Source organism: Sesamum indicum, linkage group LG9, assembly GCF_026168435.1.
Source record: "Sesamum indicum cultivar Baizhima isolate 11 linkage group LG9, ASM2616843v1, whole genome shotgun sequence".
Taxonomy (NCBI): Eukaryota; Viridiplantae; Streptophyta; class Magnoliopsida; order Lamiales; family Pedaliaceae; genus Sesamum; species Sesamum indicum.
The window spans coordinates 20,450,371-20,467,145 of record NC_142665.1 but is presented as its reverse complement, the minus strand read 5'-3'; the positions used below and the strand labels follow the sequence as shown (position 1 = coordinate 20,467,145).

Here is a 16,775-nt window from a genome sequence, read left to right as displayed (position 1 = left end):
GTACAAATACGCTCATCTCATTTGATGCATCATTGGTGGTCAGACTGTTAGGTAGAGATACATTTGAGGTATTTGGCATAAAATCCTAATCAGACTGCTAGTCTAGCATCATTGTGAGTTGAATTGAATTGCTATATCATCATACTTGAGGCTCAAGTCAACAGAATTGCCTGCCTGCACACAGCATTCAGGAAACGAGAACTCATTGTATTAGTCATCCAAACTTCTCCAATGGCATTTCAAAGCCAAAATAGAATCAGTATTTCTTGACCTTACAAGAAGTGAAATCCCTTTACATCATTTTAATGGCATCACATGTTTTTTTTTTTGTAATAAATACACGTAAGTGTCGACTTCTCTGCAAATATATCCAGTGTATGCCTTTTGAGTTTGAGCCACAAAACAAAGTATCCAGGCAGAAACTATAGTCTAACTTCCTTCTCCAGTCTTTGTGATAGCACATCCTGATAGTGTTGTGCCATATGCTGGATTTACGCTAGCCGTTGTAAGCTGGTCCATATCTGCTGCTAAAAATGCCAGCATGCAGCAGCAGCAGGTATAGCAGCTGGCTCACTCCAGATATAGCGATAAACGCTTCTAGTGTTTGCTGCAATTTACATGATGGTTCAGATTACGCACTATTCACAAATCTAACACATTTTGAAACATGTCATAGCAACACCTTACCAATCGTTTTCCCCTATGCCCTCCCATTGTAATCTGCTTGCAGACAAGCCTGTATCCCATAGAACTAAAGAAGATTAATGGTGAGGTCTGTGTATAATCAATAATCACAACGACCTCCTCAGTGAGTTCAGTATAATTACTCATGATACACTTTCCTCTTTTGAAACTAGTAAAACAACTTCCAAATTCGTAATGTTTCCAATCATATTTCTTTCTTTCTGAAATTACATTAAATTAGGGGAAGCTAATGTAATTAACCCCAATACATAAGCAACTTTACACCTAAACATGTGTTATATATGAAAGCCAGTTTTTCATGTTCTCACAATAAGGTTTGTAGTTTGTACCCTCTCCAAAAAAACATAAGGTGTGTACAATGCTTAGGCCTTAGGAGAGATGTTTTACTGGCTAATCCTTTACTTTTTTTAGTTTACCAGCTACTAAAAGTATTTACTAAATACATGAGGTGAAATAATTCAAGTATTTGATACCAAAAACACAATTGTGGGAGATGAAGAAAAAGTGAAGCCAACCCATTACATCGTCCTCCTCTGATGATTGGCGTATGGTTGAGCAATTTACATTTAGTACTTCCATTTTTTTTTTTTTTCGTCTAATAAATGGATCCCTCCATAAGTTAAATTTCACCAAATTTGCTAATAGTAGCAAAAAAGTTGAGGTAAAGATATCTTTACCTTTGACTTATTGTATATCAAACGAATCTATTCTAACCGAACTACCCTTAACTAGTGAAGATATACTTCTTCACAATGTATAAGAATAGTTGGTAAAAAAAATTATTTGACCTACAATAAATTAATAGTAAATCAATCGGGTTAAATATGAATTTTCATTTAATATCTTATTTTTGCTAATATACGGAAATTCATTGAAATTTGTTTAAAGGGAACAAAATGAGAGTGACCCACAAACTGAAACAAGAGCTTGAAATGAGGAGTAGTACCCGAAAGCAAGCGCAGTTACCGCCACAGCAATAGTTGCTGAAGTAGCAGCACTAGCAAGACTTACATTGTTCCACACGCGAAGATGCGCAAACCCCAGAAACACAGAGCACGCGCCTATCACTCCCGCAATCAATGCATATACGAGCAGGAATATCGTCGAAGGGTTTCCGCCCAGATCTGGTTTTAAAAGAGACCATCACAACCAAACCAACTGCATGATGTTGTGAATAATAACAACATATTGAATCTTTTATCAAATGGCAATGGGGAAACACATTTTGCAGTATCTGAAATTATTAGAAACAATTACAACCTTTGTGATCTCATAACATTCTCATATGGTCAGTCGTCCGGAGAAAAACCTTACATGAACCAAATGTAATCATACCCAACTAATCCCATTATAATTGTACTGTATTCTTCATGTAATTAATTATTGTTTTTTCCTCAAATTATATACTAAGTATATAGATTTATGATGCAATAATTCGAATTTGACGAAACACAATTTGAATTAGAATTTTACTATTGCACTCATGCGGGTATTTTTCATCCTTGTTTCCCTCCTTTCATCTGCTTTTTGTTTCCGCTTTATGCTGTCGTGTTTCAAGGAAGAAACGCGACTTTAAATGAAGACCGTCAGATGGAAGGAAGAGATGGGAGCCGTCAGATTGAAGGCACCAAGGCAATTGGGGCAGATTTTAAATCGAGCGTCCCTAACGACGTCGTTTTACAGCAATTAGGGCGCAATACTGAGGCAAAGATTGGGGATTGCAAGGTGATCGATTGTTCCTTGTTTGGGCAATCAAATGACACGTGGACGGCCGAGAAGGAGTGAGCCGTTGTGCAGCTGCTGTCGTCCTCATTTTGGGAAGATTTCAGACATGCGAGACGACGAACCAATTGCAGAAGGGGAAGGACAACACAGCTTTGCAGACTGCTATAATTTTAATGGATTTCAGCTTTTTTTGTTCCTTACATTTTTGTCTGAGCATAGTGAGTTGATTGTAAAAAGGGGAAAACGTATTGTAAGGAAGGACATCTTTTATCAATTTCAATGAAAATTCTGTTCTTTCTCATCTTCATCTCTGCTCAATTCCTCATCCCCATTTCTGAGTTTTACTTGAGTTATTTGTGAATCTTTCTGTTTGTTACAAATTGGCCTCAGAGCCAGACTTTCCTCGGACCATAAAGTAATACAACGTTAAGTAATGGCTGATGGAACACGCTTAAAGGAACTGCAGGAAGCTCAAAAAAAAGCAGACCTTATGTTCTTAGATGAAAGGGCAAAGAGAGAAGCCAGTGTTGATGAGCTTCACGGGAGGATGGACCAAATGCTAGAGGTACAGGAAGGCCTCCAAGCCTCAATGCTCAATCTAGAGCATAACATGGCTAGCTTGCAGCAACAACTGCAAAGCATGGCTGATCAGATGCAACAGTACAACAAGAACAAATCAATACTGGGAGAAGGGCTAACAGCCACGGTGGAGAAGGGATCCAACTTCAGGGTTACACCATATAATGCACCCAGGCAAGAAGGAGGAAGCAGTTCCAGGCTTGAAGTTAGTGGGAACCAAAATTCTGGAACACACAATGTCTTGAACAGGTTGGAGTTCCCTCATTTTGATGGGAAAATGCAAGGGGATGGATAAGAAGATGTTCCAGGTACTTTCAACTCATACCAATACCTGAAGATCAAAGAGTGTCAATGGCTTCCATCTACATGCAAGGTAAGGCTGAACTGTGGTACCAAGGGTATGTGGAGAAGAAGGAGTTCAAGTCATGGGAGGAGTTTGTAGCCAATGTGCTGGGAAGATTTGAAGCCCTTAATAATGCCAAGGTGACAACCGAATTCAATAGATTGCACCATGAGACCACTGTGGATGCTTATCTTGAAAAGTTTGAAGAGCTGAAGGATCAAATGGTTGTCTTTAACAGGGGACTAAATGAGGACTTCTTTATGATGAAATTCATTAGTGGACTCAAAGATGAAGTGAAGTTATATGTTACTGACTGTGAACCTACTTCATTATACCAAGCCATTAACCTTGCAAGAAACCAAGAGCAAACAGTCAATGCCATTATCAAAAAGGCTCACCACCCTACCAGGAGTATACCACCTAAACCACCTTTCAGACCCCCAAACAGAAACCTACCACAGAAATCACCAGCTCCACCCTCCAGATACTTAACTGAAGCTGAAGTAAGAGCTAAGAGGGAGAAAAACCTCTGTTACAGATGTGATGAACCCTATGTCCCTGGACATAGGTGTAAATATAGGCAAGTGTACATGCTACTGGAGGATGAGGAGGCTAAGGACAGTGAGGAAGAAGAGCAAGGAAAACATACCACTGAGGCAGAGAGGGAAAAGGAGGGAGATATCTCTGTATCCTTACATGCCATGAAAGGAGACTTCCATTACAGGACCTTAAGGCTTGAAGGAGTTGTGGAAGAAAAGGAGATCCTCATCCTCATTGACAGTGGGAGCACTCACTGCTTCCTTGATGAAAAGGTGGCCAGCCTATTAGGGTGCAAACTGGAGAAGACATACCCCATGATGGTGAGAGTAGCAGATGGCAGCAAACTCACTAGTCAGCTGACTTGTCACAGATTCAGTTGGGAAATCCAAGGACACCGGTTTACACATCCAGTTAGGTTGATCAAGTTGGGAGGATATGATCTAATCTTAGGCTGTGATTGGCTAGGATCACACAATCCAATTGAACTTGACTTCCACCAGGGGAGAGTGACCCTTAATCAAAATTCCAGCAAGGTGGTTCTTAAGGCTCTTGGTGGAAAAGCAAGGAACAAGACAGTAACCACTCATTCCTTATCAAAGCTTGTTAGAGGAAGAAGCCCTGAAGCTCAAGGAGAGTTGTTATTGAGTTACAACACCTCAACTGAAAGTGTAGGCAATGCAAGGGTGCAAGAGGTTTTGCAGGAATTTGAAGACATTTTCAGGGAACCTCACTCTCTTCCCCCTGAGAGAGAAATTGAACACCGAATTGAGCTACTGCCTGAGGCCATACCTAAGAGACAACACCCCTACAGGTATGCATATGGGCAGAAGACTGAAATAGAAAAGATTGTGAAGGAAATGTTGAGCAGTGGCATTATCAGACCTAGTCAGAGCTCTTTTGCCTCTCCTGTCTTGTTGGTTAAGAAGAAAGATGGAGGTTGGAGGATGTGTGTTGACTATAGGTACCTCAACAAGCTGACAGTGAAACACAATTTTCCTATCCCCATTATTGATGAGTTGTTGGATGAATTACATGGAGCTACCTATTTTTCAAAAATTGATCTGAGGTCTGGCTACTTTCAGATCAGAATGAGGCAAGAAGATGTTCCTAAGACAAGCTTCATCACTCATAATGGCCACTATGAATTTCTTGTCATGCCTTTTGGGTTGTGCAATGCCCCATCCACTTTCCAATCTCTGATGAATACTATTTTTGAACCTTATTTGAGGAAGTTTGTGTTAGTTTTCTTTGATGATATTTTGATCTATAGCAAGGACTGGGGATTGCATATGATACATCTCAGAAAGGTGCTAGATCTTCTCAGAAAACATCAGTTATTTGCAAAAAAGAGCAAATGTTCATTTGCTCAGAAGAGGATAGAATACCTGGGGCATGTGATTTCACATCAAGGTGTGGCTACAGATCCATTGAAGATTGAATGTATGCTCAAATGGCCTGTACCCACAAATGTGAAGGCATTAAGAGGGTTTCTAGGACTCACTGGTTACTACAGGAGATTCATCCAGGGGTATGGAACTATTAGCAAACCTCTTACTTCATTACTGAAGAAAGACTCTTTTGAATGGAATTCAGATGCTGAAAAAGCTTTCAACCATCTCAAGGAACTGATGGTATCAGCTCCTGTTCTAGCAATGCCTGATTTTTCTCAAACCTTTATTGTTGAAACTGATGCCAGTGGAAGGGGAATAGGGGCTGTATTGATGCAAGAGGGGAGGCCCATAGCTTACCTCAGCAAGGCATTGGCTCCCAAAAATATGGGGCTGTCCACTTATGAAAAGGAATTTCTGGCTCTTCTCTTAGCAGTTACAAGGTGGAGACATTACCTTTTGGGTAACCACTTCATCATAAAGACTGATCAAAAGAGTCTTAAACACCTTCTTGATCAGAGAATAGATTCAGTGTTGCAACAAAAGGGGGTAACTAAGCTACTTGGACTCAGCTATGAAGTTCACTACAAGAAGGGGAAGGAGAATAGGGCAGCAGATGCCCTATCCAGGGTGACTTATCAGGAAGAAGAGCCTCAAGCACAGGCTATATCTACTCAGATTCCACTGTGGATCCAGGAGGTTCAATTAAGCTATGAAGGGAATACCCTATTTCAGACTATCATACAGTCCAAGGTACTTGACATCACTTCATTTCCAGACTACACTTATGAAAATGGAGTGCTGAAGAAGGAAGGAAGGATATGTGTAGGGAGCCATGGGGGAATTAGAGAGAAGGTCCTCAAGGCAATGCATGACTCTGCCTTGGGTGGTCATTCAGGTATACAGGGTACTTACCAGAGGCTTAAGCCTTTGTTCTACTGGCCAACCATGAAGGTGGATGTGCAAGAATGGGTGAGAGGGTGTGAGACTTGTCAGCGGGCCAAACATGAGAACAATCCATATCCAGGATTGTTGCAGCCCTTACCTGTACCTGAGCAAGCATGGTCATGTATCTCCATGGATTTCATTGATGGATTGCCCAATTCTGAAGGTAAGGATTCTATCCTAGTGGTGGTGGACCGGTTAACTAAGTACTCCCACTTCCTAGCACTGAAACACCCTTACACAGCTACCTCCATTGCCAAGATATTCTTTGATAACATTTATAAGCTCCATGGATTGCCTGTCAGCATCATCTCTGATAGGGACAAGGTCTTCACCAGCAATTTCTGGAAGGAATTATTTACTCTGTCAGGTGTCTCACTAGATATGTCCTCCGCATACCACCCACAAACTGATGGACAAACCGAAAGGATAAATCAATGCCTTGAAAGCTACTTAAGGTGCATGTGTCTGCAGAAACCTAAGAAGTGGGCTCAGTGGCTCACTTTAGCTGAGCTTTGGTTCAACACAAACTATCATACGGGGTTGAAGGCGACTCCTTTTCAGGCTCTGTATGGGTATCCTCCTCAACAGCTCCCCATAGGACCTTACTTGCAGAGTCACCATTCTGATGTTGCTGAACTTGTGCAAGAGAGAACCAAGGTGTTGCAATTGCTGAAGGAGAATTTACAGCACGCTCAGCAAAGAATGAAACTGTACGCAGATAAGAAGAGAACGGAAAGGGAGTTCCAAGTAGGTGATGAAGTATTCCTCAAACTCCAGCCGTACAAGCAGACCTCTGTATCCCTAAGAAAACAACTGAAGTTGTCTGCTAAGTATTTCGGCCCTTACAGAATTATTGAAAGGATTGGGAAGGTGGCTTATAGACTTGAATTACCAGCAGGGTCCAAAATTCACCCTGTTTTTCATGTTTCGTTATTAAAAAAGAAGATTGGCTCCAGGTATTTTCCTTCAGTTAACCTGCCGGAACTTGAGGACGAGGTGTTTAAGATTTATCCCATTGCAATCTTAGGAAGAAGGATGGTGCCGAGAAACAATGTTGCTGTCTCCCAGGTATTAATCCAGTGGTCGCATTCCACCCCCGAGCAAGCCACCTGGGAGGATTACCATGCGATCGCTGCCAAATTTCCCAGTTTTGATCCTTGGGGACAAGGACCAAAAAAAGGAGGAAGAAATGTCGTGTTTCAAGGAAGAAACGCGACTTTAAATGAAGACCGTCAGATGGAAGGAAGAGATGGGAGCCGTCAGATTGAAGGCACCAAGGCAATTGGGGCAGATTTTAAATCGAGCGTCCCTAACGACGTCGTTTTACAGCAATTAGGGCGCAATACTGAGGCAAAGATTGGGGATTGCAAGGTGATCGATTGTTCCTTGTTTGGGCAATCAAATGACACGTGGACGGCCGAGAAGGAGTGAGCCGTTGTGCAGCTGCTGTCGTCCTCATTTTGGGAAGATTTCAGACATGCGAGACGACGAACCAATTGCAGAAGGGGAAGGACAACACAGCTTTGCAGACTGCTATAATTTTAATGGATTTCAGCTTTTTTTGTTCCTTACATTTTTGTCTGAGCATAGTGAGTTGATTGTAAAAAGGGGAAAACGTATTGTAAGGAAGGACATCTTTTATCAATTTCAATGAAAATTCTGTTCTTTCTCATCTTCATCTCTGCTCAATTCCTCATCCCCATTTCTGAGTTTTACTTGAGTTATTTGTGAATCTTTCTGTTTGTTACATATGCCAATGAGTTGAACCCAGAATCCAGATATCAGAAACTAAAACATCACCGGGAAAAAACAATACACTTGCTGAATGGAGAGAGAGAGAGAGACGTACGCGGATGATTCTGCTGGCCGTCGATGTATTTGTCCAGAGACCATCCAGCTAGGCCCAGCAGTATCATATATACCACTGAGTTCACCGCCAGCAGAGGCCCCATCAGCCTTCTTCCGCCTCTTCCATACGCCATTCAATTACTTCAATTCTACTCTCTTCACTCTCTCTCTCTCTCTCTCTCTCTCTCTCTCTATACATATATATATATATATATATATATAATGGGAGTGATGATGATATAGTGTGGGGCTGATGAGTGAGTATGATGGTGTACGTGGGTTGCTTGTACAAGGCTTAACCCTACAGGTGTTGCTTCGGTGGTCTGGCCGCCGCTGCCGCCGCCCTGCTTCTGCCTTCTGCTTTTGGCTTTGGGGGGCTCACCAAGTCTCAATCACCATTCAGCACTCTCTTGTTTGAAATTTACCGCCATCTCCTCTGTTTCCAATCCACCTCAGAACCCAGCCTTATTTGGTTGAGCCTTGTTCACTCATTAATTATTGGTTTTTTTTCTTTCTACACCGATTCAAGTTAGGTCAAATTCAGTTTCGGTTGGAATTTCCTAATTTGTACATGCGTTACACCTAAATCTGTGCATAATTAATTTTAGGGTAAACTAGAATCAATTTTTTTAAAATTTTATAAAAATTATAAATATTTATTTATTATTTGAAAAAATAATAAATACATCTTAGTTTTAACTTTATTTAATAATTAACTCAATTCATTGGTTTTCGTTAGATTTTCATTTATTATTCATAATGAATTGACCAAATGATCTTGTGTACTATATATTATAATTTTATTCTTTTTTATTTTTTATTTGTATATTTAGGTGTTTTTTTTTTATAATTTCTAAATTTGTGTCGTCTGTTTTGTTTAATTTTTTTAATTTAAAGAAGATATAAAAATATAGTAAGGGTAAAGTTATCAACTACAAACATTCATTCAAACATTATATAATTTTATTAAATATCATAGGGGTATCTTGTAATTTTTTAAATAATAATGAAGCATTCGTAACTATAAGCTCACGAGAGGTCATTGTAATTTACTTTTAATTTAAAGTTTTCAAAACTAATTATTATTTTAAAATTATATTAATAAGATTAAATATTAAAAAGTAAGAAGGAAGTTATGAAAATATATTAAAAAAGAAGATGTGAAAGATGTAAAAGTTATGTCATGTGATACTTGTCACATATGCACAACATATAATGTTTTTTCCCTACAAAAAAACAATCATATATACCAAAGTACAAATTTTGCAAAATTAAGATGGTAATTTAATAGAAAAAAAAAATTGGTGGCGAAATGTAAAAACGGACATAGTTCAAATAACAAACTGTAATTTACCCTAATTGTTATAGTAGTCGAAAATTGATAGATATAAATATTTGATATTAATAATTGTAATCAACTTATTAAAAAAAAAATAATTCATTGCTTTCACTTAAATAAAAAATTTTACCTACAAAATGTCTAAAATGTCCTCATTTAAATTTAAAAATAAAATAATAAAACAAGTTATATGGTTTACCCTACTAGTTTCCATATTACCATCTCATCCATTGTAAATTTTATAACAAAAATTGAATTCTGGTGAGCAATGGAGACAATGCATGTCTGCCACTTGGCACTGTTAGAGCTCCCACCAAAGAAGACAAGATTGCTGTGCAGTATGCAGTGATGGCCTCACTCATCTACTTGGCCTTATTCACCAAGAAAGAAATCCACTCAAGTTGCTAAATATGGCAATTGCAAAAAAAACCACCACCAACGTTAAGTAATACAACATCCATCATTTGCTAAAAAACCACCAATATATGCCAAGTGTAAAAATATTTTCCATTAACAAAATACATGATGTGATATTTATATACCTAACATGTATATATTACATAAAATAAAAAAATAATATAATTTAAAATAGAAATTTCAATTCATAAACAAAGAGCAACGTATATGCACCACAACAATGAGAAAATTCATACAGGAATCTTATACAACGACCACAATCCTTAGTATATGAAACTTTCACAAAGGGTGTGATATTTGAGACTTGAAGTCCTAAGACTTGCTAAAAGTAGTATGGCTACAATGCATTCTATATATATAGAAGATTGACTATATAATCTTCTGATGCTGTTGCTGGCGAGTTACTTATAAACACCAAGTATATTTACACGCATGCTATGGTGGATTATTACTTGATTTATGCCTACCTATCTCTGTCTCTACTCTATCAGATAGAGCGGAGGTTCGAAAATGAAAAGGGAAGAGCTCAACAGCAGGAGGAAGAGGGAGAAGCATATTAGTGACTTGCAAGGATCTGCATATCGTCTGACGAGTGTGATCCTTTCCTGTCGACCTACTTCTGGAGGTATGTCCTTCACTTGTAGAGATGGGCATGTGAGAAATCCATATGCTATACCAGTACAGGCTGCCGCAAAGTGTGCCCTGCAAACACCAGAATCAGTGAGGGGTCACCACTGAGAACTCCTAGTTCAACGAGCTTGCTTATATTTGCATGTTGTTTTGATTGTTTAAAAATTGATACAGCTTAAGAATGTACCAGAACTGTAAGATTTTGGCACTTTGTTTTTCAGTAGTTTCATAGACTAGTAAGTGAATAAGCACAATAAAGGTTAGAGGGAAACGTGGTTTTGCTTACCAGTCATCAATTGGACCAAAATTGCTAAGAACAAAGCTCAGAGCTGTGGCGATAATTGCATTCTGAAACATCTTCTGAGAAGCATCCGTTGCTATGACATCTTTGTTTTGAACTTGGTAAATAAGCCAAGCTCCAATAACGGCAAAGACGGGACCCTGAACAAGGAGAACCCGGTTCAACATGCAGCTGGTAAATGCATAAAGGTTCAAAACAAAAGACGAGTGAAATAGTTGAAGCCTGTTCTTTTTGACCAATAACATATTACTTCAATCATGTACTAATCACATGTAATCCTTAATCTATAGCAACATTATCTTTTACCATTTTGTTCATTCAAATTAGCTACATTGAAGTTTCTGTCCAATTTTACCATGCATGAATCTATGTCACAAGGCCATCAAGAATAATGGAGTAACAGATCAGTCTGCCATTGGTTCTACTTAGCTGCAACTTGAGATTTTGCCTAGAAAAGAAGTCACAGACTAAGCAATTTCACTAGAGTCAAGAACTACCTATAAAATGAGAATGAACACAGCTATAGCCATGTCTTGTAGAAAACAAAATTATCCATCTTAACGTCCCTGCAACATGACTTTGATGTGAAACTGTTGTTATGCTTTTCATTTCCTCAAAAAGAAAGAAAAATGTGGATTAAGAAATTTGTGAATGCAATATGATTGAGTTAAACTAAGACATTATTTACATAGTTTATTTAACGGCAACTTTGGAGGAGATGAAAAGATTATCGTTTTTCAGTTAATACAAAAGTTAAGCTTAAGTGGAAGGACAACTAACAAATAAACTATAGAAAATGTGCTAAATTACCGTTCCACCAACAGTTGGCTCTGATGTGTGCAAAAAGCTAATCAGGTTTCCCGAAATTCCTCCAAGAACATATATCAGTAGGAAAGTGAACGAACCGTACTTTTGAGACACTTCATGCCCAAAACTAAAGAGGACCCAGCTCCCAAGTGCTATATGAAAGATTCCTGAATGCTGTGAATAACAGAACTTCATGAATAAAAGATCTGGTCTAACAAAAGGATCTCTTGGAATAAGTTCAACTATGAATCAATTTAACAGAATTGGCTCCTTGAATCTACTATGTGACAAAATGTTTGGATATCAGATAATGCTTGTGGTAACTGAGTCAAATCTTTTGAAATTTACAAATTCTTTTGAATTAATTTCTGCCGAACCAACAAAATGTAACATCACGATAAATAAGATTAATTCTCATCTTTCTCTTTTCTAAAATGAGTTCATAGTCGCAATGGCTAATGGAATAAATACATGTTAACTGTATGCGAAGATCTTAGACAATTAGATGGACAACATTTAGATGCAGAAAGCTGATTTTTATTCTTCTCCAATGCAAATTGTTAACAAGGACGAGATAAAATAGAAACTACCAACTTGAAGTCCAATATATCAAGTTCAATAAAACAACACCAAGAGGTTTATAAGTAAAATAAGGCCCATACTTCAGTTTCTTATCAAGCATTCGAGTTTCGGATCTTCATCAATTTGAACCCAGCCTCTACATAATAATTGAAAGACATCTTTTGGCCAGCATTGCCTTCATAAACATTTAAAAGTTTCTAATTTGCTGATTGGGGAATTCTCCTTTCTCTAAATATAATTTACTCAGAAGAGTGCATATATTAATTTTGACATGAAAAAATGTTGTTTAATAGGGTGGTGCTAAACAAATAACAGTACTGAAGCACGAACCGAGTCATCAATCTTGTACCAGAAACATTGGTGTGACTAGCCTCCACCACTCTCCAGTTAGAATCAAGTTATTTATTTTTGCTCCATAAACCATGGGGAGCGAAAAGAGCCCGAAATCAGAGTTTTTTACTGGAGTGGCAATCTCAAACAGAAAAACTGCTATGTTTATTGAAGCCAATACGCCTCTGCAACAAATCAAGCATACTAAAAATCAGTTGTGAGACTTCAGGTAGTATCACAAAGTACAATGCAGTAAATCAAATGGAGAAAATATTACATTAAGTAGAAATCAGGGGCTTCATCTGCGTATTTCTTTTTGCCGCCAGCATACTGAGTTTTTAACTCCATATATGATCTCTCTCTTTCACTTTCTTGGTCGGTCTTGATAGAAGTACTTACCAATGCCGTAAAACCTTTGTTAACATAGTTTTCAGACTCTGCATCTGAAATCAAGCAGAAAGAGAACCAAAGGCTGTTAAATGAATCAGTTCCATCCGCAGGACCTAGACATCATGTGTAATCATGAATTATTTTGATGATATATTTATTACCGCCTTTAACTTTGCCAAGATAATCCTCTAGAGATTTGAGACCATTGTCGGCTTTGAGTTGATCACTTTTACCAATCGATTCTGTCTTCTGGTTCAAATTTTCAAAAGAGGGCTGCTTAGCATCATTATGCACCTTTCCAAGATAAGAATCTAAAGACTTCAGATGCTTCTCAGTAGAACTCAATGCTTTTATAACCGAGCAAAATTTTCCCTTTTGTGGACTCCAGTTAGTGGAGGAACAATGTGAAAGTTTGTGCTTCCTAGGAAGCACAGATGATTCAATCGCGATCTCGTCCAATTTGGATACAGTTTCACTTTTCCTCCTGGTTCTTTTAATTGGTGAGGTGATAGCATCATATGATGCATGCTCTCTTTTGCCTGACACATTGCAGATTGAGAAAATAACTCATAATCTAAGGTGAGGGGTGCTAAAATCACAAATAACTTTATCTTGTTTCGTTTGATACCTTTTGCAATTAAAAGGTTATTCTCTGTGTAGAACAATTTATGGTTGCTTGCAACTGTCGCCATGTAAATCTGAATCAACAACAGTACGTAGCAGTAAGTTGTTCAAAGTCTTATACAGATGTATTCTACCTAGACACAATAACATCACAAGAGGTTAAGAAAATAGCGCTAGTAGCAACATTGAAAGGCAAGCTTTTCAGGCAAGTATATGGAAAGAATAGGAAAAACTATGAGAGAGGCATTAGGTTAAACATTTGGTTTCTGAAATCAAAGAACTGAATCTGCAAACAATCCCGACGTAGAAGACACATGGATAACTTATTATTCGAGAACAAGAATCAGCAATCTGTCCAACCAATCTAATAGAATTGTATGAGATAAACAGTTGTGGCCTTAACTTTTAACATCTCTATTGTATGAAAAAACAAGAGTTCATCGAAATCAGCCAACATGCATGGTAACACAAGATCCAGCCAAAATCCAACATGCATGGTAACACAAAGATCCAGCCAAAATCCAAACCGTACCAAGCAAAATCAGATAAAAATTCAATCAGTCATTTCAACAAACAGCTTACCACTTCTACAAAAAGCTCCACAACAGCAATCTCAGAAAATGAAAACGAAGATATTCTTGCAAATAGATAAGAGCTCGGCGTCCGTCTATACCTCTGTTTACAGATTGAAAGCGAAACGTGAACCCCTGGGAATACGAGAGTCGACAAAGGCGAGGACAGAGTCTGCAGCTGGTGGGTGTATTTCCATAAATGTAAGTTCTTCCCACGCACTTGGAAGTTGCACATCTGCAAGGACAGGACAGGACAGGACAGACATACAGACAGGGCTCTGTAATCTGGGATGGAACAGTCCAAACGAAATTGTGTACGTTATCCTCGTTGTACCTATCAGATCCGCCCACCTGTACATAGGAGAAGTACAACCAGTTGTTCTTCCCCTATGTGATTTTGTGTGGGGCTCCTGAATCCACACCCTAGGAGTCGCTGGGCCCTCAAGGAATTTGAGCCTGAAGACATGTACAGACAATTCTTTCTCCCCAACCCGACCATGATTTAAGTCCCGCACCCGACCCGATTGATTCGATATTTGCTTACGCAAGCCAGCCTTTTCGTGCTCCTAAACCCCAAAGGCTCAATTTTATAAAGCAAACACCTTGGACCAAATAGTAATTAATTATAAATGTTGTTATAATATAAATTTAAATCGAAAACTTATAAAAAAGTTGCATCCTAGCAACTTTTGATTCAAAATAAATTATCAATCGAGTCACATAATTTCTTTTATTTGCTTTCAGTAAATTATGTCCCATATTTTAGTGCATTTGGTACTACAGAATTTCTTTTAAAATAATCGGCGTAAACGATTACGAATTGAAATACAAGAGCCTACTTATCTACTGCATCTTCACCACTACCCTCAAGGTCCTCCACCAAGACCGCAAATTCATCATTATGTTGCAAAGGGGGTTCTTCAGGGAACGCCGCGAGATTACCATCCAAGGACGGGTCGGTCCAGTTCGTGTCGAACCCATCAGCGAACCCCTTCAGCTTCTTTATTTGAGAAATGCAGCGATTAAAACCTTCTATGAGGTAGTCAGCAGACTTAGCTTCTACAGCGGTTGTGAAGGCGGTAGACTTCATGAAATCTCGAGCTCCCTGTAACCGAGTGTCCGCCAAGGTCTTCTTATAGTCATCAGAACCCAGGTACTGGTCGCGACCTTGACTCCGGGCAACTTCGAGCTGGTGTTGATGCTCTTCAGAGGATAGATATTCCTCTCGACCAGCTACCCGACCCGCAGAGAAGCCTTCGGCCTTGGCCGACTCCACCGAAGACGCGACCTTCTGCCTGAGCTCTCTTAATTGAGCCTCTAGTTCGGACTTCTGAGCCTCGAGCTCGACCTTCTCTTTCTCACAGGTCACTAACTTCGAGCTCTTTTCCTCGAGCAGCTTGTCAGCGACCATCTTCTCATGTCGCCAGTAATTGCACTTCAAGGACAAATGATGTCCGAAAGCTGAGACCTACATACAGCAGCAGAGAATTAGCTAAGGCAAAAATGGAAGAAGTTGATGAAATTGGTAGAACACTACCTGTGCGAGGGAGTGAGCGAAGCTCTGCTCGACCCGAATATGCGACATGGGAGCGAGGAGAGCTTGATCGCGGGGCAGGATAGTGGACTTGTACAACTCCCAGGAGTCTTGGCCAACATGGGTCTTCAACACAGAACTTTGGCCTGAAATTGCCCAGTTCGGTATCAGCCTCTCACCCTCCATGGCAGCCGGACTGTATGAAGGCGATTGGAGGTCCATCTGGGTCTCTCTCCACCAGGCAGTCAACTCGTCAACTGCCTTCAGATTCTCGTTCTCCGCCGAAGAATCTGCCTTGGATTTCTTTTGGGAGGAAGGATTAGGTCGCGGGGAATTCCGCTTCCTCTTAGACGACTCTGAAGCGACCTGCTTCCCCTTGGATTTCTTCCGTATGAGTGGTTCAGGATCACTTTGCTCCTCGGAGTCCCTCGGCAAATGCTCAGGAGTGGGATCGTTGTCCCCACTGGCGACCTCGACGGGAGTCGCACCCGATGGACTCAGAGATCGAACTCCGTGCGACCTCGACGCATCTTTTGAAGGAGCAGATAGAGTATGCTGGGAGTCTGGTCCCGAAGGAGGAACTGCTCGCTTAGCCCTTTTCGCACGAACCATTCTTGCAATTCGAGCATCCATCACGACAGAATCTGCAAAGATACAAACCAGTCACCACTAAGTACCAAAAATTACGAACAGAGGAAGGTAAGAGATTGATCACCTAAAGAGCCCCGAGTTTGAATAGGTGCCGGACTGAGACCTGCGAGCTTCAGGGTATGCTCCGTCAAAAGCAATTTGGCTTGATATTGGTGCTGGGTGATAGTAATGATCAGGTCGTCATCTAACCCTACGCCGTGGATTTTGGGTTCGGGTTTAGTAGTTCGCCAATCACAAGGGAATGGCCAGACTTGGTTAGGAGGAGGTCGAAGGAAGAAAAATTTGTCTTTCCAAGAGCCCACATTGGACTTTAGCTTGGTAACAAAGGAGCAGTTTGGTTTGGCAGTAAGATAGAAGAAACCCTGGTCGCCTGACCTCTTCGAGGTCGTAAACTTGTAAAGCGACCAGAAGCTATCGAAGTCGGGTTCAAGCTCGAAGTATTCCATTATGATAATAAAGGATAAAATATGGCAGATGGAATTGGGAGCTAGTTGCATGGGGCCTATCTCCAACCTAGATAAA

The 16,775-nt window shown here is 39.7% G+C and overlaps 2 protein-coding genes across 5 annotated transcripts; both read right to left on the bottom strand.

Moving 5' to 3' along the window:
• Positions 1-186: 186 nt before the first annotated feature.
• Positions 187-8,553, bottom strand: LOC105177953 (membrane protein PM19L). 2 transcript variants are annotated; one of them, XM_011101265.3, is made up of 4 exons: positions 8,078-8,553; positions 1,652-1,829; positions 688-751; positions 187-607 (listed from the first exon to the last, which is right to left on the bottom strand). In XM_011101265.3, the coding sequence occupies exons 1-4, from the start codon at positions 8,208-8,210 to the stop codon at positions 497-499; spliced, it is 486 nt and encodes a 161-aa protein (XP_011099567.1). In that variant the 5' UTR covers positions 8,211-8,553; the 3' UTR covers positions 187-496. The 2 variants fall into 2 exon arrangements, with proteins under 2 accessions (XP_011099567.1, XP_011099568.1); XM_011101266.3 differs by having other exon boundaries at positions 688-736; positions 8,078-8,547.
• A 1,441-nt stretch (positions 8,554-9,994) lies between these two features.
• Positions 9,995-14,521, bottom strand: LOC105178350 (Rhomboid-related intramembrane serine protease family protein). 3 transcript variants are annotated; one of them, XM_020698924.2, is made up of 8 exons: positions 14,079-14,521; positions 13,501-13,570; positions 13,034-13,411; positions 12,760-12,925; positions 12,502-12,667; positions 11,574-11,744; positions 10,749-10,903; positions 9,995-10,534 (listed from the first exon to the last, which is right to left on the bottom strand). In XM_020698924.2, exons 1-8 carry the CDS (start codon positions 14,301-14,303, stop codon positions 10,312-10,314), a joined length of 1,554 nt encoding a protein of 517 aa, XP_020554583.1. In that variant the 5' UTR covers positions 14,304-14,521; the 3' UTR covers positions 9,995-10,311. The 3 variants fall into 3 exon arrangements, with proteins under 3 accessions (XP_020554583.1, XP_020554584.1, XP_020554585.1); XM_020698925.2 differs by having other exon boundaries at positions 14,170-14,308; XM_020698926.2 differs by having other exon boundaries at positions 13,501-13,630; positions 14,170-14,300.
• Between the last annotated feature and the right edge of the window lie 2,254 nt (positions 14,522-16,775).

What these genes read in the sequence shown, in the direction of transcription:
- LOC105177953 (XM_011101265.3), bottom strand. Translation starts at nt 8,210, where the DNA reads ATGGCGTATGGAAGAGGCGGAAGAAGGCTGATGGGGCCTCTGCTGGCG. An exon ending in GTAACTGCGCTTGCTTTCGG is followed by an intron (nt 752 to 1,651) that starts GTACTACTCCTC and finishes AATCTTCTTTAG; the next exon opens with TTCTATGGGATACAGGCTTG. An exon ending in GGCATAGGGGAAAACGATTG is followed by an intron (nt 608 to 687) that starts GTAAGGTGTTGC and finishes TGTAAATTGCAG; the next exon opens with CAAACACTAGAAGCGTTTAT.
- LOC105178350 (XM_020698924.2), bottom strand. Translation starts at nt 14,303, where the DNA reads ATGTGCAACTTCCAAGTGCGTGGGAAGAACTTACATTTATGGAAATAC. An exon ending in GCCCCTGATTTCTACTTAAT is followed by an intron (nt 12,668 to 12,759) that starts GTAATATTTTCT and finishes GATTTGTTGCAG; the next exon opens with AGGCGTATTGGCTTCAATAA. An exon ending in AGCCAACTGTTGGTGGAACG is followed by an intron (nt 10,904 to 11,573) that starts GTAATTTAGCAC and finishes CTCCTTGTTCAG; the next exon opens with GGTCCCGTCTTTGCCGTTAT.